The sequence below is a fragment of the Pieris brassicae genome, chromosome 1, assembly GCF_905147105.1.
Source record: "Pieris brassicae chromosome 1, ilPieBrab1.1, whole genome shotgun sequence".
NCBI classification, from domain to species: domain Eukaryota; kingdom Metazoa; phylum Arthropoda; class Insecta; order Lepidoptera; family Pieridae; genus Pieris; species Pieris brassicae.
Window position 1 is genome coordinate 8967307 of NC_059665.1, and position 22799 is coordinate 8990105.

Here is a 22799-nt window from a genome sequence, read left to right on the forward strand (position 1 = left end):
AGAGGGAGGCATATGACAAAAGGTATACATAATACGCGACATAAAATAACTACTATTTCTTAAGTGTAGATACATCCATCGCTGATTAAAAGAATTGTTGTGCATTTCTATTGAAGGGTATTATTATTATTAAGTTGATGCTTGACATATTCTGTCAGGTTTATGCCTTCCTCAAAACACAGAAACAACCTAAGTACTCTTCTCATGAATATACTTAAAACATTCAGCCAAGTACCAGGTTTCCTACAAGATAAAATAAAATATTTCGCCCTAAGCCCATGAACATAAACGTTCCAATAACAAAATGATAAAGACACTACTCCATCAGGAAACACAGGTGTCTCCTCATATACATGTCCTACAAATTTACTTATCTTTTTTAATTATTATGCTTAGTTATATCCCATGCTTAGTTATATCCCATGCTTAGTTATACCACCCGTAAAGAAACCCTAGTGCGATAAATTAGGAACAATTTATTATATATCTACAATAAATTATCTATCGATATGCATTATTGTCTTTCATTTTCTTTTATTTTACAGGATTTTAGTTAATACATCTTGACTTGGTTTCCTCACAATTTTTTATTTCATCATACACTTCTGTATTAGCAAGTGATGATTCTAAAACAATATTCATCTTATAACTATAATAAAATAACGCATAAATAATAAAACAACGCATAATTTAATAAGTCTTTATTTGTGACAAGTTAAAATATCTTACAAAAAGCCATAACGTGGCGAATGAATGGCGGTTTTTTTTGGCGATCTTTAGCTTTATCTTTTTCATAACTAGCAACATTTCCACGTTGACCAAACGAGGTTTTATCAATTGCAGTATAATTTAAAGCTATTTACAAAAGTCAGAAAAACATTTCTTACAACAGATTTTCACTAGAGATCGTACCCAACAAAAATACACTACAGATGTACCAGTGTTGGTAATACTGATAGGAAGATTATACTGATAAGATCATATGATATATCAATGTACTTTAAATCTGAACCGATTTCACAAATAATAACCATCTGTTTTTTACACTGTTAAACTTACTATTTAGTCTACGATCTAACCAATACGCTTACGCTCTTAATAGCGATGCCGATATCAAGTTTTTGTACCACGATATCTCAAAGAAGTACATGAAATTTACTTCTATCGTTAGTGGTTATAGTTATTGGATCATTCTTTGTTAGGATTGGTAATATTTGTAAATCGGTTTTACACAGTAGCCCTACAGGGCTGTAGACTAACACACTTCAAGTATTTAACTAAACTTGTTTGAATAAATTGCTATTAAACCTTTATGACTACATTCCCTTTGGTATAGACATATCGAGTAGCGTAGTGTTTTATCTTAAATGATATGTCTAGAAGATTTGTGATTTAAGATATTTTCTTTAAAAATATATCATTTTCACGGTCCCTCCTGTAGCATGTGTTTTTGTTTTTGCCTTTTTTTATTATTACACGAAAAAAATTATTTTAACATAATTTCAAAAAAAAATCTTGATTCATTATTCACTTTGCCCTCGAAATCAGCAATTGATGAACTATATGATTGTAATCTGACTTTTGCTGAAAGTTTACACTGTTTATGGGATATTGTACTTAAATGAGTTGTCACATCTTGCCAACAGTTAACCATTATATTGCAAAACCCACAGTGATAGTGATTAGAGGGTAGCTGAAAAAAAAAGTTAAAACCCATAGAGTACGGAAACTATTATTTTATATTCCTAAATTCCAGTTAATTACAATTGGAATGCAATGGAAAGGATTAAAACTAATCAAATGGTCAAATTGAATTTTTTTATGAAAAATGATCATATTTATATTAGAAAGCTTACTCACTTGTCGTATAAATTCATCTTTGATATTGATCACAAGTTTCATATTAGTTAACACGTCAAGATGATCTTTTGATTTTGAATGCGGCAACCACTCGTCTTCACGGAGATACAAATCACAACATAGACATTTAAACATATTCACTTCTGGAATGCTAGTAAGCAAGATAAAACTCAGTACATTCACGCAAATTTCATTGTTTATAATATGATCTTTGAAAATGCTATTTTCTACCGTTACTAATGTTTGGATGAATAAATTTAAAGGTATGGTTTCAATTTTAGTTTTGTTTGCTTCAACTTGTGATTTGTGTGTATTTGAATGTATATGATCTATCATATATTTTAAGGTAAATGATACTTCTGTTTTACATATTTCACACGAAACTACATTCTGATCCGGTAAACGTTTAAAGTTGTGTTTGTTTGCATAGTTATCTTCTTCATTTATTTGAGTAGTTAAATTGAATAGCGCACTTTCTTTTTTTGTCTTTTGTCTATCTTTAAGGTCGTCCCTGTGTTGTGTAAAAATGTGACTTTTTACAGTATTGTAATCAAAAGCTAAATTTATAGAACATTTCTTGCATGTTACCTGCTTTGTCTCAAAATTAATATTAATATAATTTTTCTGAAACTTGTGAGATGAATTTATAAATGATGTACTGTCAGTCAATAGTAACTGGCATATTTCATCGTCAACATCTTCGTAATTTTCTTTTGGGCCTGACTCATTAATCTTTTTTTCGTGTTGACTTATATGATCTTCAATTGATAAATAATCAAAACCAAGTAGTGTGGAACATTGTCTACAAACCGCAGTCATAGTATTAAAGTTAATGTTGATATGATTGTCCTGAAATCTTTTTAAAGCATCTACAATGCTTGATTTATTGGCTGACATACCTGGTTCATCAGCATTATTCACTTTATGTTGAGATTCAGTTGAATTTTTTTCAGGCTTATTGAGTAAGTCCAGGCCAGAATTAAGTGTCGAGTTCTGTTGTGGCACTTCATTTTCAATTTTCTCAAATTCTTCTTGAATATTTTCAATTCCAGTCTCTATGTTAGATGGTTTTAAATATTGATGCTGTTCAACAGAAGCTTTGTTTTTATTTCCCTGGTTGTTTGATTTTTCAATCCGCATTTTATGTAGCTTAAGAATGTTTGTATGGTGTACACTAGTCATATGTTCATAAATATCCAATGAATCCATAACCCAATCGCATAAAATACACCATTTGGATCCCTTTTCATTTTCAGTAATATAGTTATTAGCATCAAGAACATTACAAATCATTTCTTCATCTTCTTTTATATTATATACAGTATTTTCAATTGTGTAATCACTTGTTTCGACTGCATTGTTTACAATTTCTTCAACACAATCAGATTTTTCTCCTATCATGATACTTTCATTAGTATTTTTTGACTGAGGCAATGGTATTGGAAAATTTATTTCCACTTTATTTTGCATTTTTGGTAGATCTGTTTGAATATCCAAAGGTTTTTGATTTGATTTTTCTTTACTAGCAAGTTCAGGAATACCAATTTTCTGTTGAACTTCATTTTTTTTAGCTGATATTTCTTCAGCACTGTTTTGATCTTCGATTAGTTTAGCTGCTAACATTTGGCATTTTAAATATACATCTGTATGATGTGAAGCATCAAAATGTGTATTAACTGGTAAGGCTTCTTGAGAATTGCAGGTAATACAATGAAAAGATGTCTCATCTACCTATAAACCAAATATGCATTATATTTATTAAGAAACTACATGATAATTTCCTTTCCAGTTTTTTGGCAATTGGTTCCAAATAATTATTATTTTCTAAATAGTATAAATAAAAAACAGACCAGACAAAACTGACATTGCCATATCATAATTAATTTATAAGGCAATTTCTGCATCACTATACTGAACTGAATTTTAAATTGATAATTGTTTGATATATTACATTTACAGAGTAGTAAAGTTCAAATTATTTGCTATGTAAAATTTTCTTGTGCAAAGAAAATTCATATAATCTTAGTGCATTAGTAAAGTAAAGTGACACAGTATAAGTTTTCAGTTTATAAGATGGTAAGAGTATTTTTTTTAGGGTTTCACTACTAAAAGTACATGCACAAACTATTCTGTCCCATTCATATTTTTTTATAACATGATGCTACAAATACTTGGCCACAATAGTGCCTACAACATTTTAAATACTTATAACAGTAAAAGCTTTGCTCTTTTCAAGAGTTAAAATGGCAAAAATTTGATTAATTTTAATTAAAACATACAGGAATAACAATTACTATTAACTAATTAACTTACCATACGGAAAATATTTTTGTTCTGAAATTCAATATTACTTTGCATAAAATTTATATGATGTATGGGATCTTTTAAGTGTTCTGTAACATCTTCATACTCATTGTTACATAGAATGCATGTGCTATCACACAAACCTTCCCAGGCTTCATTATCAATGTGTACATCATCAAAGGCAATTAAGACATTACCATATCTTTTGATGAACTGGACCTTTTTGTTTGCAACATGTTGCGTTTCCACAATGTGTAATCTTACTTTAGCTTTGGTTTTCAAGACTATACTACAAAATTCACAGAAATACCATAGTTTGATCTGAAATAAGTAAAACAATTATTAGAAATTTCGTTGTTTAATCCTATCTCAACTGCTACCCTTTACTAAGTAGTTTTAAAGTGACACAGTATAAGTAATTCACAATGAAATACACTATTTTAAATGAAAATAGAATTTATATTTAAATAATTAACAACACATTTTTTTATAATATTTGAACATAAGTTGTGTGTAGCAGTTAATAAAATAATATTAATACAGTACTTTTTTAATGCCATCATCTTTAGACTCATATATTATTTTCCCCAATTGCTGTTGATGAGAATCAGTTATAATATGTTTAATTGTATCTTCTACCGTTAAAAAACGATTTTCGCAAACTAAACAATAAAAATCAATAGGACCAGACAAAATTGTGTGTTTACTGAAAAAGGGGGCCATCTTGGCATGAGGGACTCTGAACAAAATTTTCTATACATATGATTTTGAACTTGGATATTATATTTATTTAATAGATAGGTAGCTAGATAGAAAGCTTTATAATAAAATAATAAATTTATTAAAAATATTAATATTTATACGGCAGTAAAGTGACCTAAGACACAAAACCAAAGACTATACAATATTATATTATACTGGCGTCTGGCAAACTGTCACAGATTAGTCGACGAGTCGTAACGCTTCTAAAACAATGTCTTTGCTTCACCTTCTGATACAAATTCCTCTGGCGTAGTGAGTCACGCTTCGGCAAAGATACGCTCGTTAAAACAGCCTGCTGAGCTGAGCTGTCAGGGAGAGTCCATTACCAAATAAAAAATTGCCTTTTGTTACGTGTTCAGAAACATGGTACGTCATAGGGATTGGTGCGACACCATCTTGCTTAGAAAAGCGTTGTGGTGGGTTCCTTAATTAGGGTGCGAAAATGGACTCGGAAAAAACTTACTTGTGAACGTTTGTTGGACTAGTGCCGGGGTGGTCTACTATAAGTCACTATAAGTCTCTTAAATCTGGCCAGACGATTACGGCAACTGGAAACCAAAATGGAAAAGGCAACTGCTAGATAACCAAGGCTGGTCAATCGCTCTAGGCCAATACTGCTTCACGACAACGCTAGATGAAACACTGCACAATAGACTGCAACTAAATTAAAGGAGCTTTAGGGTAGTTTTACTTTAGGTTGTTTGGTCCTTATTTGGTTAAAATAAAACTTCCTAATAATTCGTTGAGAAGAGGTGAAGGTGGAATGTGGAATGTGTTTAATTTTTAAAAACTGTAGATTTATATACAAAAATTATCCTACCTGGCCACTAGTGGTAACATGTGGTACCAAGATGCGAAGGGTGCGTAGACAATAAAATCGAGGCGCGGCAAAAAGTTGTCCTTTTTGTTGCGCGCAACCGTCGAAGGGTACGAACGTGTTCTTCTCAGAACAGTTCGACATCGTGGTCTAACGGTAACGCAATTAACTGTTCTTTTTAGAACAAACTATTGTTTCATGACGACACGTACTAATCACCTACAGGATTCCCCCTCTAGCGAAGCGTACCGGCAGGCGTATAACGCGGCCTCGGCGAGTTGTTCTTGTAGGTATTGAGGTGTTCCCAGTGTCTTGTTGTTTCAGGTTGTTGTCATCTTGATGTTTCAGGGTGTTGTCATTTTGATGTTTCAGGCTATTTGATGGTTCATGTAGTTCGCTCGCACTTGATGTGTTTTGCTTGTTGCAGGTACTCGTTGTTGTATCAGTAGGCACATCTTGCTCGGCGATAGTGTAGGCAGGTTTGAGTCTGTCGATAGAGATATTCATTTCACGGTTAGGTAACTGCAGCGTGAATATCTTGCTGTCTCGTTTCAGCACGCGATAGGGTCCGTCGTAAGGTGCTTGTAATGGCTTCTTTACGGCGTCTATGCGTACAAATACGTATTCACATGTTTGCAGGTCGCGGTGTACAAATATGGGTTTTGTGTTGCTGTGTGGTTGACTCGGCATTGGTTGCAGGTTACGTATTGCGTCGCGCAGCTGATCGATGTAGCCAGAGTCCATGATGACGTCATTGCGGGTCGTTGATAAGAAATCACCGGGTAAGCGTATGTTGCAACCGTAGGTAAGCTGGGCGGCGCTTACGCCGGTGTCACTTCGCATAGCGGCGCGTAATCCGAGTAGGACGGTTGGTAGCTCGTTGATCCAGCTTCTTGCGGTCTGCAGTCTTGCTTTTAATGCGGCTTTAAGGACACGGTGCCATCGTTCGATGATACCGTTACACTGTGCGTGGTATGAAGTTGTACGCGTTTTTTCGATTCCTAGTAAGCGAGAAAGAGATGCAAATACTCTGCTTTCGAATTGGCGTCCTTGGTCCGTTGTTATTGTTACAGGACAACCGAAACGGGAAATCCAACCTTCGTATACCGCTTTGGCGACGTCTTCAGCTGATATTTCGCATAATGGGTATGCTTCGGGCCATCTTGTTGCTCTGTCGATCATTGTCACGAGGTATCGATGACCGCTGGCCGCGGTAGGTAGCGGACCAACGATATCGATGTGAACGTGTTCGACTCGTTCGGTTGGTGAAAAAATTGATAATTGACTTGATGTGTGGCGTTGTATTTTGGCGCGCTGACACTGTAGGCATACTTTTGCCCACTTGCCGACGTCTGCGTTCATTGAGGGCCAAAAGTAACGTTGCGTAATTAATTTTCTCGTAGTCTTGATTCTAGGGTGGCTAACGTTATGTACTGCGTTGAATGCGGTACGTCGGTATTCTTCTGGTAGGTACGGACGTAACTGTGAGGTTGAAGTTTCGCAGTGTAATTTGATATTTGAGACGGGCAGGTTGACTTTCTTGAAACATAAGTTGCTCTGTAGACTGAGTGCTTTAATGGTATCGCTATCGCGCTCTTGAGCTTCTGCAAGTAGATTGTAGTCGATCGGCGATGGACAGGTGATTGCTTCGACACGTGATAATGCATCTGCGGCTGCATTTTGAGATCCACTGACGTGTCGTATATCAGTGGTAAATTCGCTGATATAAAGTAGCTGTCGGGTGCGTCTCGGTGATTCGCTGTTTGTATTTGTTTTTGTGTAAGCGAAAGTTAGCGGCTTGTGGTCGGTAAATATAATTATTTCTCGTCCCTCGAACATTTTGCGGAAATGTTTGACAGCCATGTAGATGGCGAGTAGCTCTCGATCGTAGGTACTGTAGCGAGTTTGTGCGTCGGTGAATTTCTTCGAGAAATAGCCGAGTGGTTGCCATGAGTTGTTGATAAATTGGTTGAGTGCGGCACCAGCTGTTTTGTCGCTAGCGTCGCTGAATATAGCAAGTGTCGCCTGGTGAGACGGATGAGCAAGTAAAGCGGCGTTTTTTATGCTCTCTTTACATGCTTCATAAGCTTGCGTTGATTCAGTGGTCCAGTCGATCTTAGTTTTGTCACGCTTCTTGACGTTGTGCAGGTAGGTATTTAACGGCGCTTGTATGGTGGCGGCATCTTTGATATTTTCACGGTAAAAGTTTATCATACCGAGAAAACGTCGTAGTTCTTCTACGGTTTGTGGTTTTGGAAAGTCTGTAATAGCTTGTACCTTCTCTTGGGGTGGCTGTATTCCTTCCGCTGTGACTTGGTGACCGAGGAATTTTACAGTTGGCTGGCCGAAAACACATTTTGATGGGTTGATGGTGATGCCGTATTCTTCTAGTCGCTGTAATACGATGCGTAGATGTTTTCGGTGCTCTTCCTCGTCGATTGATGCTATGAGTAGATCATCAACGAAAGGAAATACGAAGTCGAGTTCGCGCAGTACTTCATGAATAAAGCGTTGGAAAGTCTGTCCGGCGTTCTTTAGACCAGGACACATGCGCGGAAACTCGAAAAGACCAAAAGGTGTGATGATGGCGGTTTTCTCCACATCTTGCTCGCTGACTGGCAGTTGTTGGTACGCGCGATTGAGGTCGAGTGTGGAGAAAATTTTCTTCCCTGCGAGTTGGTATGTGAAGTCACGTATACGTGGTATGGGATACCGATCGGGCTTGGTTATGGCGTTGAGCCTTCGGTAATCGCCACACACGCGTAGGTCTCCATTTTTCTTTGGCACGACGTGAAGAGGTGATGCCCAAGGGCTTTTGCTTAGTTCCTTTTAGAATTCCTTCCTGACCATTTCGTAACGATGCGGTGCAATGGGGCGTGGCTTGCAGTGCAGGGGCGGTCCATTTGTTTCAATGAAGTGTTCAACGGAATGTTTGGGACTAAGCTTCATTGAAGTGAGTCTGGTTGTGCCTGGGAAATCTGCTAGAATGCTGTGGTAATTTTGCTCAATGTCAATACTACGAACTGTAGGTATGTCTGCAGTACTGAGTTGAGCGTTTGTTACCAGTTTTATTTTCCCGTCGATCAGTCTTCTGTTTTTTACGTCGACAATGAGGTGGTGGTACTGCAAGAAATCTGCTCCCAGGATTGCCTTAGACACATCTGCTACGACGAATTTCCATGTGTATGGTCTTCGGAGGTTAAGATCAAGTTGGAGTGACTTCTCTCCGTATGTTGGAATGACCGTGTTGTTGGCGGCGTAGAGTTGAAATGGCAGTGGTTTTTCACGTGAGCTTTAGTCTTTGGTAGCACGGAGATATTGGCTCCTGTGTCGACCAAAAAGGTAAGTCTCGTTACCCTGTCGGTAACGAAAAGGCGGTGTGATGATTCGGTAACGCCGGTTCCCGCCGCGGCCAACGTTACTTTTAGTTTTCCGACTGGTTTATGGGCTTGAAACTGCATGGTGGTGTGCATTTCTTCGCGTCCATACCGTAGCGATGATGGTAATAGCAGTACGGCATTGGAGATTTTTTCCGGCTTCGATCTTCCATCTGCGACTCTCGTCGGTTTTCGTTGCGCTTTGTTGATGCGTTCCGCGAGCGTGATTGTGAATGTGAATGGTGGCGAGAACGACTGTTGCGGTAGTTGTCGCGAGGTTGTGCTCGTATCTCAGCGACTTCCAAAGACAACCTTCTTATTTCACCGATAAGGGTGTCGATGGTTGGTTGTTCTGGAATTGGTGGCGATGCTACAGGTGTGAAAGGCGTTGCGACGGCAGCGATGTGTTGCGACGGCGTGTGGACTTCCATCATCTTGTCCGCGAGCAAGGTCAGGTCGTCAAGCGTCGTTTTGATTTTAAACGCTTCGCTGACGGCTAGCACGGAACGAATGTGTGGCGGCAGATGCTCGAGCCACATCATTTTGATGGTGCTCACGGGAAATTTGTCCTTGTTAAGCTGCTTCATTTGCCTCATCATCTGCTTCCGGCGGCGAGCAAATGAGATCAGCGATGTTTTGGATATCTTGCTTTTCAAGCTGTGCGATGACCATCTGGGCGAGCTGGGCCTGGCTTCGTTTCAGATCGGCGGTTGCTGCTTTGAAACTGCAGAACCAGAGGAGCGGCTGGTCGCGCCAGAATGGTGGCACACGGAGTGACAGTGAGATACCGGAGACTTCTTGGCTCGACGGATGTGATGAAACTTGACGCTCTGCACCGGAATTTTCTGTGTTCGTCATCTTCAATTTTCTTGGTATTCTTCTCGGGGTCACCACTTTAGGGAGTTTGGTTTAGGTTGATTGGTCCTTATTTGGTTAAAATAAAACTTCCTAATAATTCGTTGAGAAGAGGTGAAGGTGGAATGTGGAATGTGTTTAATTTTTAAAAACTGTAGATTTATATACAAAAATTATCCTACCTGGCCACTAGTGGTAACATGTGGTACCAAGATGCGAAGGGTGCGTAGACAATAAAATCGAGGCGCGGCAAAAAGTTGTCTTTTTTGTTGCGCGCAACCGTCGAAGGGTACGAACGTGTTCTTCTCAGAACAGTTCGACATCGTGGTCTAACGGTAACGCAATTAACTGTTCTTTTCAGAACAAACTATTGTTTCATGACGACACGTACTAATCACCTACAGAGCTTCGATTCGAATTTCTTGCCAATCACAGATTAGGATAAAAAACCGCCTTCCCCGGTGAAGGCGAAGACCTTTACTTCGCACTTCGCTCACTCCAGTGAGCCTCCGTCCTGCCCTTCAGGCGATTGACCGCCCCGCGACGGCCCAAGCCGGGGTTCGAGTCTCACAGGAGACGCCCTTGCGCTAGCCGCGGGATAAAAACGCCATTCTGGCCGAGCTACGCTCGCCAAAACAGCCCGAGCTGAGCTGTAAAGGCCCTTAAGGCCAACAGGCCAAAAAAAAACGAATTTCGTAAAACACAAGTAAGAACTGGGGCGCGCGCAAAAGATGATTTAAAAAAACAGCTGTAACCGTTATTTCAATATCATCGCTCACTTTTTTCTACTATATATAATAATATAGTAGAAAAATCTGTGACAGTAGTGTAACTGTGTCTCTTTTTTAATCTGTGGTCTATAATAGTCTGTAAACGCAAACGGCAAGCGTGCATATCGTTATTCTTTAACCAAATTCTATTTTATTTAGCACAAGAAACTCATTTAAAGGATCAATTTAATTTAAATATTTCGTGTCAATAAGTTTAAAAAATGTTAGTAAACGTTTTTTTGGGTTGTAGTTAAGTAGTAGTATGGTTTATGATTATCACTTACTAAAAATTTCGGCTTTGTTTATAGGGCCACAACGACGAAACCCCGTTCTGAAATGACCCTGGAAGAATTATCAAAGATAGAAGAAGAAGAATTCAGTACAGGGCCTTTGTCTGTTCTTACACAGTCCGTTAAAAACAACACTCAAGTACTTATTAATTGTCGTAACAACAAGAAATTGTTAGGGCGCGTCAAAGCGTTTGACCGGCATTGCAATATGGTCCTTGAAAACGTTAAGGAAATGTGGACCGAAGTCCCTAGGACTGGCAAAGGCAAGAAGGTAAACGGACATTTATTTTACAAAATTTTAAGGATTAACATCTTTGCTAACCTATGAAATACTATTTTTTAGAATAAATACTATATAACACCACATATCTATGTATATAGACTTACTAAGAAAGTCTTTATGATATTGAAATGTATTTTCAGGGTAAAGCAGTAAATAAGGATAGATTCATCTCTAAAATGTTTCTACGTGGAGATTCTGTGATTCTAGTTTTGAGAAATCCTCTTGCTACAGCCGCGGGAAAGTAATTTCTGATTGAATGGTTACTTATATTAAATTGGGTAATTGGATATGAGCAGTTGATATAGAGGAAAGTTAAACATTGCCTCTAAATAACTCGCACACAATCCATATACTGTTGTACATAGAAGAAAGATACATGTATCCTGATTGTGTGGTAGTGTAATTAATCCTTAAGTGTATGAATGATTGTTTTTCAGTATGTAACCCTTTCTTCTGTGTGTGACCTTCATCAGTAGCTTTATGTTTGTAATAAGTTATATTTTGTGTTTTGTTCAGATTTTGATACCAATAAATAAAACAGCACATATCTTCTATTAATTGTGTAATTCCTTCAAAACACTTATCACATTGATCAGTGCTTTAGTAAGTTTATGCTAAGCTAGTAAGAATATTTGAATCTAATTCTATTGTTGATAAGTTGGTAATCAAAATTGCTTAAACAGCTGGAAAAATTACTAACAGATTTTATTGCGTATTCAAATTGTCAAAATTCCATATAATTGAAAGAACCAGTGGCTCTACAAATTCTTAAGTAGGGATGCATCGATACGCCGTTTTGCCGATACGATACCGATGCCAACGCTTATTGCATTAAAATTAAATTAAAGTTAAATATATCAAGTTAGGTTAAAGATTTTAGTTTTTATTATAAAATATCACAATATAAATATAATAGTCACAAATTTGAATAAGATTAAAGTTTAGTTATGAAAATTAAGAATTAAGAGTAATAATTAAATTAAAATAAACATTGATAAGATTTTTCTAATTCTGTATTTTATATAATATGGTATCGAAAAAATACTACGCGCGATATCAGTTAAAAGCCATCGAAATGGAATACGCGGCGACAATGCAGGTGAGAGGGGCACAGTTATTTCGTGCCTCGTTCGCAACGAATAAACAATAGAACAAATAGATCAAACAAGACGCGCGTTTACATTATTTTTAAAGCACGAATTTTGCGCGCTGTACAAGCAAATTAAAGAGCTGAGGTTTGTAAAGTTCGACCCTACAACCTCTTCGATGAGAGTCATATGCTGAAGTCACAAGGCCAACACGACGCATTCTAATATGTATTAGAATGTATTGTGTTATATATTTATATAATAAAAAAAACAATAATTTCAATAAATCATTTTATTTTGCTGAATATAATTATAAGCTAATCAAAATTATGTCACTACTTTGTGACAAATGGTGCAAAATAATAACAGTCTTCTTTATAAATAAAAGTCAAACTTGCTGCCTACTCCAAATACTTTCCACAAACGCTAGTTTAAAATCACACTTAAATACAATTTCTTTGGTTGTATTTACAAAATATGTACTTGAAAAAGATTAAGCTAAGATAAGTAGGATAGGTAGCTGGACTTGTAAAAAATACAAATAATAAATATCAAATGACACAACCAATTATATACCTATCTACTGTAATGCACATGTACACATGGCTCCCTTGGATTATGTATTAAATAATCTAAAAAATGAAAAAGTCCATTTTTAAGTTTTAAAATATGTTTAGCAATAGCAAGATTAACTAGCAGAAACTATGCCAGAGGCTAGAGGCTATTCTGTCTACATTATCTACTTCACACCTTATTGTTAATTATTTGCCTTATAATAATGGTTTGTGGAGAACGTCACTATTCTATAGTTTATCGCATTTTTATCATTATGAATTCTGATAAACATTTCTATGTTCTATTGCTTTCTTAAAGAGCACCAAACCTTTGTACACTGGCAGTGAATTTACATAATATGGACGAATGGTACATTATATTCCTATATTCAACCAAACAAGATTAAGAAATATTTGTATGGTTCTGTGTAATCATTGAATTTGGGAATAAAACGTAAATGACTGTGAACACACAATATCATAAAACATATTAAAGAATGTATTGTAAAGTTGTAGTTATTGCATTGCTTTATCAGTAAATAGTATAATATAAGCGAATACTAAACAAGAATTTTCAAATACTGTGTGAGCGCCTTTATTTCTATTGTACCAACTTTATCTACGCTGTCAAATTGTTTAACAAGAGATTTAAAAATACAATCTTGCCTTCGAATTGTATAATACACAATTCTGGGGCAAGATTTATGTATATGTAGTATTAACTAAATTTTGTAACTATTTTTAAAAAATTACCCATTTACTGTACAAAATTGTATTTTTTCTAACAATGGAAATTGTCAGTGAAATAAATACAACACTTTTATCATCTTTAAATCTCTCGTTAACTGTTCTAGCACCATAATATAATTTTCTTTTATTATATCAACACACATATCACTCTTCTATATAAAAATACAAATTAATCGTAATTTAAGACACTTTACGTTTCGTTATACCTACGAGGAATATATACAGAGATCCATATGAAAGGTATTGCAACACATGATGTTGGGACCTTAAAAATAACATTGACGTATAAGATAACGCAAGCGTATAACGAATTGAAATATTAATTATTCAATAAGGGATTTTACCCCAGTCTAGTTAAACTGCAAATTAAGTAGACTATATTTTTTTAAGTTTTTGTACAATTTTTTTAAGAAAAGTCCTAAAAAATAGTTTGGCATAATAAAGTTTATATGGGAACACAACGAAATCTCCGTTTAAACCTGTAAAACAGTTCATGTGTGCAGTTCCTCGAGGGTCACAATTATTTCGTCTTTTGGTTCTATTATCCTACTACTAATCTAATATGTACAAACTTATTACAAACTTTTACACTAAAACGGCTACATATCAAAATATGAACACTTTTATTTTAATAAGAATAACTATAAAGCAAAAGCTTCCGTTTATCGATAAATTTATAAGCGGCCAAGTAAAAGTACTTCAAGGTAATGAAAAATTATTATTATGTCAAAAAATTATCATGTCATCTGTTAAACTGAATTTTAAATATACACTCGACTAGACTTTCTACAACTGCATATCATTAATAACTTCATTGTAGTATAATTTTAGTAATTTCATCACAAAACAGTCTTAATTTGTCATCTTTATAATCCATACAATAATTAACCAAAATAAATCAGATTCATTCATTCAAAAAACTTTCTGAAATCCTACACATGAAACTATAAAAAATATTGTTCCATAATTACTCTCACAAAAATAATCATTGCTATTGTTTTCCAGTGGAAATTTCTTTGCCTATTGACTTTCTATTTTCAAATTTTTGCTGTAAACTGGCAACATTCGACGGTTTCGACATCAATTTCGTTGAACTCGATTTTACATTTGAATCTGTTTTTTGAACTAAATTACTCGGTTTCGGTACGACTTTCGGTCGATTTTTATTTAAATTATCTGCTATTACTTTAACAGAGTCTGTTTTCGAATTGACCCTGCTAATTAGATTTTTGTCTACGCCTTTTAAATTAGAGGCAGAGTTGACTGGCTTCAAAACTGGTTTTGTTGCCTGTTTTTTCTCCATTGGCGTGGGTTTTAAAGGTGGTCGATTATCAGTTTTAGTTGCACTAGGTTTAGACGCGACTTTTGGCGGTTCAACCTTATTATTGTTGATCACGTCGGGGGCCTTAATATTTTTTGTATCTACACAACTAGATACAACGTCTGGACTATTGGTAATTTTTGGGGGAATATTTTTTGAAATCGCTTTTGGCGAGGATGGTACAGTTTTAAACGTACTAGTGGTTCTCAGACCCGGTGGGGTGACTTGTCTGGAGAAAGTAGGTATTTTTGAATTCACTTTTAAGGATGGGGAAGGTGGTTTTTCTATTACGTCCTCTTGCATACGTGTGGGTACATTGACGGCTGACGGGTGTAAGTAACCACTACTTGTTGTTGACTTGGCACCCGAATTGCTATAGACACTCTCTGGCGTCTTGTAATCAGTATTCATGTACGTGCTATCTCTATTTTGAGCATTTTTCTTCTCTTTCTCCTTTTTTCTCGCAAGGGTCGACGTCGAGTAGATGGAGTCGAAGTTACGATTTTGTATTTCGTTGACTATTTCTCCAAGTAAGCCCATGCTATCCGTGCTTCCAGAATTAGAAGTGATAGGTTTCGGTGTATTGTAACCGACGGGCGGTTCCTGTGGAGCCGTTTTTATCGGATGAGAAACGCCAGGAAAGTTTTTTGCGTGTTTTTCTGGGCTCTCTTCGATTATAGCGTAAATATTGTCGCTGGATTCTTCGTCAATATGGGCTAAAGGAGCTGATTTTTCTTCTATGCAGTCAACATAGTCTGTTGATCTAATTTCGGTCGGTTTAGGGCTTTGATATATTGAAGTTTCTTTTTCCGAACTAGGCAAGGGTGGCGGTGGAGCTGTAGGTCTGCCAACTCCAGATAAGGGCCGCGGAACACCCGGTGCTTGCCTCATCGATGCAAATGTCTGTAGAGTTGGTTTCTGGGATGCCGGGGCTCGCATACTTTGGGCTCGATTTACAAAGGCTTTAGAGTCATCAGCGTCGTCAGAGTCGGATACAACCGGAACAGTTCCCTTCGGCAATTCAATACCTTTTTGCAAAATCGGGTTTGATATTTGCAAATTCCGCAAAGCTACCTTTTCTACAGCTTTCGGCACTTTGACCTGATGGTTTGGATTTTTTGGTAACGAATGACTCCTTTCCACCGGAGTTCGTTCTTTTTCTTTCGGCTTATCATGTTTCAGGAATGATGCAATTCGATTCAAAGATATGCCTTCTTTAACCTTTTTGGGTTCTTCTGGTAAAGGTTTTTGCGGCACGTTTCCTGCAGAATACATGCTAAGAGGTCTTTTAGGTAAGTCTGGAGTCATAGTTGGGACGGTTGGAGCTGCACGTATTGGACCTAAAGTTTTGGACCCTTGAAGAGGGGAAATTAGTTCTTTAGCAGTGCAAGTCGACGCTTCAAGTATGGGACTGGAAATAACCGGCCTCGGAGCAGGATTTGATATAACAACTTCGTCATTCTTTTCAGAATTCATCAACGCTTTAATGCGATTTTGTACCGAACTGTTCGTTCTCTTTATCGACGGACTACTTTTGGGGCTCGTTCTGGCAGTGGTTGGCACGATCGGTAACGGTGGAGCTGATCTTAAAACTGGTTTTAATTGTCCAATATTTTGACTGTTGCTACCACTTCTATGGACGGGAGTAATTTTTGCACTCTTCTTCGGATCGGTGGCTTTCGCTGTGTCATTCTCACTGTTTTTATCCATTGGCGTGAGGGAGAAGCCTTTAAAATTACCGAAGAAGGTGACGGAGGGGTTGACGTTTCCGGCCGGGCTGTGATCAGAGTCACTGCGTAAAAGGGATGAGCTCATATCATCTGGATTTGAAACAGTATGAACGCTGACAGCTTGGGCACTGTTAGGAGTGTTGTTTTGAAAATTTGACGCAAATTTGCTGGCGCTTCTAGATAAGCGACGCAGACTGGATTTTTTTGGAGATGGAATCCTGAAATTATAAAAATATTTATTTTTCTTAATATTTAAGGATTTTGGTTAGTCAAAACATGCAATGAGGATTTTAATGCTAGTACCAATAAAAATTTCCAAGCGGTGATTAATATAAAACCATTTCAATATGTTAATAATTATGCATTAATAGCCTTATTAGATAATGCTTATGGGTAATTAGTAGATTATAAAAACAGTTATTTTTGTAACTGTTGGTCAAATTATCTTAATATTTGAAATGTTTACAAGAATTGACCAACAGTTAAGTGAAGGTATTAGTAGTACCAAAACCAAAAACCAACTCACCAAGCATGTGCAAACGAAAGGAAAGTAAGTCTATGTGAGAATAAGAAAGAGAACGAATGCATAGTTTAATTAAAATACCCATTCAAATAAAAAACCAGAAATATTATTTTAAATATCAAAAATAATTTTGTATATAATTTACACGCGATTTTTTGTAGCTTAAAGAATACTTAGCAGCTTAAAATACTAAATTAAATATAAAGCTTTTAAGGATAATATAAAACTTAATATTCCTATATGTATATCAGTAATTAGCATTACAATATATACGATGTTGTATAGAGCTTAGAAACAAACTAAAGTATTATACAGACATTAATCTCATTGTTGTAACAAATTCTTTAAACAATCTCCACAAATAACGAGAGTGAAGCGAGCTACGAATACTTATACTTCATAATGAATAACAATACTATAGAAAGCTAAATAATTGTCTAAAGTTAGACACGTCTTGGTATCCAACTTCAGATACCTTAGTACGAATACATAATCGCGTTATTAATACTATGGAAGAATACGAATATAATTCGGGTAAGTAGATATTGTGGTAAACTTTTAAAATCTGCCTGAATCTTCGTCTCGTGATAACGCCTGTTATTCCTCGATATACAGTATTATTTAAAAATAACATTTGTTGTGATCTTTTGTTTTGTTTAAAATTTATATTTATTATGGCTATAGTATTGTTATTTGTAGTTATTAATTAGACTACTATTATTCTACTGTCTTATTTGTAAAATTATCTATATTTATTTTAAAGTTCATGCTGAATTCGGATAGATAAGCATTGAATGGTTATTGGAGGATAGTAGGTGACAGAACCGTTGAAAAAAGTTTACACTTGGAGCATGCACTGTTTGATACATTCAAAGGAAAAAACAGTCTAAATACATACAAAAAATACACTTTTATAGTTCCAATCCTATTATGTATTATTTAAAAAAAATATATAATGTACTTTTGATCTAAGGGCTTATAATTTTTTTTAAATAAATTAAATTACTCTAATACTTATGGCTAGCATTAACCTTTCTTAATTCAAATCTTTTGGAAATATCATTTACATGTACTTTAGGAATGGATTGTATTTCTCTGAAATTGTCTCTGGACGATTTAGGAAGTCTGTCTGTATTCAAATTATTCAGTTTCTGATTAGTAGTAGACGCTAATCCGGCATTTACAATATTCTCTTTACTTAATTTCTGTTTAACGTCTTTAACTGTATCTGGTTTAAATTTATTAATATTAACTGTTAAATCTTTACTTATATTTACATTTGTAGTCGACATAAGACCAGTTTTCACGATATCATTTTTTTTTATGGCTTTAGGTATATTCGTGACATTTGGTTTAACGAATTCTGTGCTACCCGTAACAATAATGTCTTTATTAATTTTACGTTGAAACATTTTCGTCTCCTTAGGTTTTCTTTTGAATACAGACAAAATTCGTGTCCAATCTGTACCTCTTTTGATTGGTACACTCTTAATACTTTCATAGTCGTTGTCGACGTTTTCGTAAATTTTTTCCTCATGCGCTTTTTCGATTATTTTATTTTGGGGTTTTTTGAATAAGACGAGTTTAGTGAAGGCACTCGAGGAATACTCCCCGTATTTAGCAAAGTTGAAGGTGAAGTTAGGTTGATTACAAAGAGGTGATTTCAGAGGTCGTTTGAAAATATTTACGTACGTTTTCCTCGGTTTCTTCCACCAGTGTAGAACGTTCTGTCGCGAGTAGTACATAAGAAATAGTATGACCAGTATACTCGGCAGGATTCCGAGGAAAATAACATACATCGCCACCATAAAGTTTCTTTGCACTGAAAGAAAATATACAAATTTCAAATAATGACATCGATTAATAGTGAAATCAGAATCATTTTGTATTTTGGAAAAAAAATGTCCCGTCTCCTTAAAGACTTGCAGACCTTTATTACAAAATGTTTGATATAAGATCTAACGCCGGAAATAACCGTTTGTATGTTGCTACTATTTTTGGTATATTTTTATTTAAAAAAATGTATGTAGAAACAGGTCACACATAAGAAAAATATAATTCGTTAGAATCTGTGTGGAAAGTGAAACGTCGTGGGATTTAAAGTAAATGATATTTTGTGTTAGGTTGACAATTGTTTCGTCATTATAGTTAGACAAGAATCATACTAAATGAAATTATTCATAGCAAATAAGAATTATATTAGTCATTTTGCACAGACTATCTAAACTTATTCTACTAAAGTCTGTACGTCTCGTTTGATTACAATCGTAAGCAAAAACATATAGCGAAATATGGAATTAAAAAAATATTTCAAGAAGATGCCGGTGAAAAAAAAAATCTTACGACTGGAATCAGTAGCGGGTCCGGAATCGTAGGAGCCCCCTGGACCGGGCAAAGCGCAAAGTGGTGGGGCAAAGCCGGGCTCGCAGTGACAGTGACCTGGTAATTAAGGATTTGGAGTATGGGTCTACAATGTATATGAAATTTAAAATAAAAAAATCATCAATGGCGCTACAACCTTTTTAGGTCTGGGCCTCAGATTTCTGTATCTGTTTCGTTAATATTTGTTAATCTGTGCCTGACGCACGCCGTCGGCTTTTTGGGTCTAAGGCAAGTCGGTTTCCTCACGATGTTTTCCTTCACCGTTCGAGCGAATGTTAAATGCGCACATAGAAAGAAAATCCATTGGTGCACAGCCGGGGATCGAACCTACGACCTCAGGGATGAGAGTCGCACGCTGAAGCCACTAGGCCAACACTGCTCAATAAAAAATTTACTGCAAACAATATGTTCAATGCAAATTTATTGCATGAAGTTCCGATATTTTTACTAAATCATTTTTGTGCCTGGAATCCTGACTCCACGAAAAAGCCTTAAAGTTGAGAACCGATTAGTACTAGGCCAGCTTTCAATTTACCAATATACTTATTTCAAATTAAAATAACTTATATATATATATATATAACAAATATGCACCTTCAGAATTGCAAACACCATGCCCGGAACAATTGGAAGGACAATCCGCGGTTTCCTTCTTTGCCACATTGGCTATTACAGCCTCCACTGATACGCACTTGGTGTTCAGACACATCTATAATGCAAACATTATATTAAGCTTATTAATAAATTTCAAATACCATCGTTTCATCGTATTCTCCGGCTCTTTTCATCACAGCGTAAATATAAATTGACAGAAAGAGAACTTTAGTTAAAATGTTTTATGGAAAAATGGCTTTGTCTCTCGGCCTACATCCTCAGTCTTCTTTTCCGTTGAGTAGGGATGTCTACTTATTTAAATTTAATGATTAAAGTGATACTTGTATCTTATGTTCCAAAATAATTTTAATTTAATTAATAATTAATTTAATTTTTTTAACGTTTTTTAAAAAAATTCAATTCAATTCGTTTTTAAATTTCTTCTCTGAGTAGCGAAGACTTCACTCTACATTATTATTTATTACTATATTAATATAAAAATAATTCCAACTAAATTATTTTACGAATTTTAATTCGATTGAACTCTGATTATTCAACTATTATTAAATTACTTATTAAATGTATCCTCACCATATTATCTCCACATTTGGCTCCATCCGGGACCATCCCGGGATCAACATCGCTGAGACCAAGATCAATCATGGCGGTGCGACAAGGTAGAATTGAACCTAGAATTTTATTTATAGGAATAACAAGTTGTGGTACTTGCAAATTAGTGTAATTTTGTAATAATATAGTGATATGAAAACTTTATTTAATATATTAATATCGTATTTTTATTTATAGAACGAGGCCAACCGACTTCCTCCCGGGCGGGAGCGATTGACTTCCTTCTGGCTTCGATTATTTGACTTCTAAGAGATCTCTTCCTGACAATTGTATCGGACAGGACCAGACCCTAACAATTAATTTACGACTATTTTGGCTCATATTGAGACTCGTCTCAAATATTAAGACGGACTTAGCGACTATTCCTTAAATATTCATACACGTAGGCCTGACTCCAATAATGTTATGCAAAAACATTATATAAATCACAATTTACAATTGAATTTTACACAGTAATCCAACAAAATTTTGTAAAAATGAATTCTTGTTTATAGCATAGGGGCCGAGCCCACGGGAAGCCCAAAAGGGCAATCATAACCACTCATTTTAGTCGGTGCGTTGCCGGCCTATAAAGTAGGAGTATGCACTTTTTTTAAACAGTTGGAGATCGTATATCTTAGCTAAGACCCCTATCGGGAGTCGATTCCAGAGTTCGCAAACGAAAATGCCTTGTTAATTTTCGAGGTCCCAATTTTGGTTAAAAATTCGTTTGGCATTTGGCATAACGTATCAACAATGAATCTCATGTTATACGTCACTAACGTTATGTTTTAGTTTACACACTAATTACGGCAAAGCTTTAATTATTAAACGAATATTAGTTGTTAGTTCGCCAGATAATAGAAAAAAAATTATGAATAGTAATTTTTAACTGCTTTTAATAATTAACAACTCTCCTTTTAATACGTTTAAGTAATTCTTACCGTTATTATTGATGAACGTCGCAGACAGCAACGAGACAGATTCCATGCCGAACTCCAGTCTTTCATTGAGATGTTTGCACTGTAGTAGACCGCACAGTGCGTTCTGCGGGTGACATCTAAAGAATGTTGATGTGTCTTCGCGCCGATACCCACAATTTCCGTTTCTATAATAATAAAAAAAACCTTACGAAAAATCCCTAAAAAGTGTTTCTTACAAAAACATCGCTCGAGTTACATAAAAAGTGTAGTAAATTCAATCATCATTAATATTAGACATAAGCTTGACATGTTTACAATAAAATTACTTAACAACAAATGATGGTAAAAAATATGTTTCCCTGCAACCTGCATCCTTAAAACACTAAACAAAACTGCACCAAATTGATTATCCCTTCAAAAAAGAATGTACCAATTCGTAAGAGACCGGCAACGCTCTTGTGAGCTCTCTGGAGTGTTCATAAGCCGCGGTATCGCCTAACATCAGATGAGCTTTCTTGCCCCGTTCTATAAAAAAACCCAGACTTACTTATCCCCTTTAACGTTCATGGAGTAGTAGCATCGCTGGTCTGAGCTCTCCCCGGTGGAACCCCAAAGCAACTTGCATTGGTCTGTATGAGTACGACAAGAGCCACGCACACAATACGCCTGAAATATTAAGATATGATAAAGAGTAGAAACCTCTTGCACATGAACAAAAGTAAATGTAGATATCGTATTAAGTTTTATAGTTTGTATGTGTAATAACTTAAAAAATATTTGTTTGACTATCCAGTCAAACAAATACAGTACAGGTTTATGATCAAATTAACATGTGAAATGTTACAATTAAAGGGCCAAACTGAAGTTTTTTTAGAGCACGCAATGTTTGGTATATGACATGTTGCGTCAAAACTAGCTTAAACTCAAGTTTGTGGGGTTGGCGCCATCTTGGAAAAAGGGATGAAATACGTTTTTGTATATAGCTCCTAAACTATACATCGAACAAA

The 22799-nt window shown here is 35.7% G+C and overlaps 3 protein-coding genes across 3 annotated transcripts in view; 1 reads left to right on the forward strand and 2 right to left on the reverse strand.

Annotated features, from left to right (window-relative positions):
* Window positions 1-686: 686 nt before the first annotated feature.
* LOC123709127 lies at window positions 687-5054 on the reverse strand. The gene is made up of 4 exons (XM_045660298.1): window positions 4711-5054; window positions 4174-4485; window positions 1861-3591; window positions 687-1693 (listed from the first exon to the last, which is right to left on the reverse strand). Exons 1-4 carry the CDS (start codon window positions 4885-4887, stop codon window positions 1487-1489), a joined length of 2427 nt encoding a protein of 808 aa, XP_045516254.1. The 5' UTR covers window positions 4888-5054; the 3' UTR covers window positions 687-1486.
* A 5792-nt stretch (window positions 5055-10846) lies between these two features.
* Window positions 10847-11872, forward strand: LOC123709347 (probable small nuclear ribonucleoprotein Sm D2). The gene is made up of 3 exons (XM_045660609.1): window positions 10847-10968; window positions 11054-11306; window positions 11459-11872. Coding segments are annotated over exons 1-3 (360 nt in total). The 5' UTR covers window positions 10847-10966; the 3' UTR covers window positions 11564-11872.
* An 817-nt stretch (window positions 11873-12689) lies between these two features.
* The window catches only part of LOC123714908 (disintegrin and metalloproteinase domain-containing protein 12), a 55063-nt gene continuing 44953 nt past the window's right edge, over window positions 12690-22799 (reverse strand). Inside the window, exons 11-17 of the mRNA XM_045669610.1 lie at window positions 22340-22458; window positions 21814-21977; window positions 20852-20949; window positions 20261-20375; window positions 19628-19723; window positions 18977-19106; window positions 12690-16979 (exon numbers count right to left, since the gene is read on the reverse strand). Coding sequence (XP_045525566.1) covers window positions 14702-16979; window positions 18977-19106; window positions 19628-19723; window positions 20261-20375; window positions 20852-20949; window positions 21814-21977; window positions 22340-22458 — 3000 coding nt within the window. The 3' untranslated portion in view covers window positions 12690-14701. The remainder of the gene's footprint in view (window positions 16980-18976; window positions 19107-19627; window positions 19724-20260; window positions 20376-20851; window positions 20950-21813; window positions 21978-22339; window positions 22459-22799) is intronic.

Bases quoted from the DNA above. Each gene is read 5' to 3' on its own strand.
- LOC123709347 (XM_045660609.1), top strand. The intron at 11,307-11,458 runs GTAAACGGACAT...ATGTATTTTCAG, and splicing joins GGACTGGCAAAGGCAAGAAG to GGTAAAGCAGTAAATAAGGA.
- LOC123709127 (XM_045660298.1), bottom strand. From the start codon at position 4,887: ATGGCCCCCTTTTTCAGTAAACACACAATTTTGTCTGGTCCTATTGAT. The intron at 4,486-4,710 runs GTACTGTATTAA...TACTTATTTCAG, and splicing joins AAGATGATGGCATTAAAAAA to ATCAAACTATGGTATTTCTG. The intron at 3,592-4,173 runs GTAAGTTAATTA...TTTGGTTTATAG, and splicing joins ACAAAAATATTTTCCGTATG to GTAGATGAGACATCTTTTCA.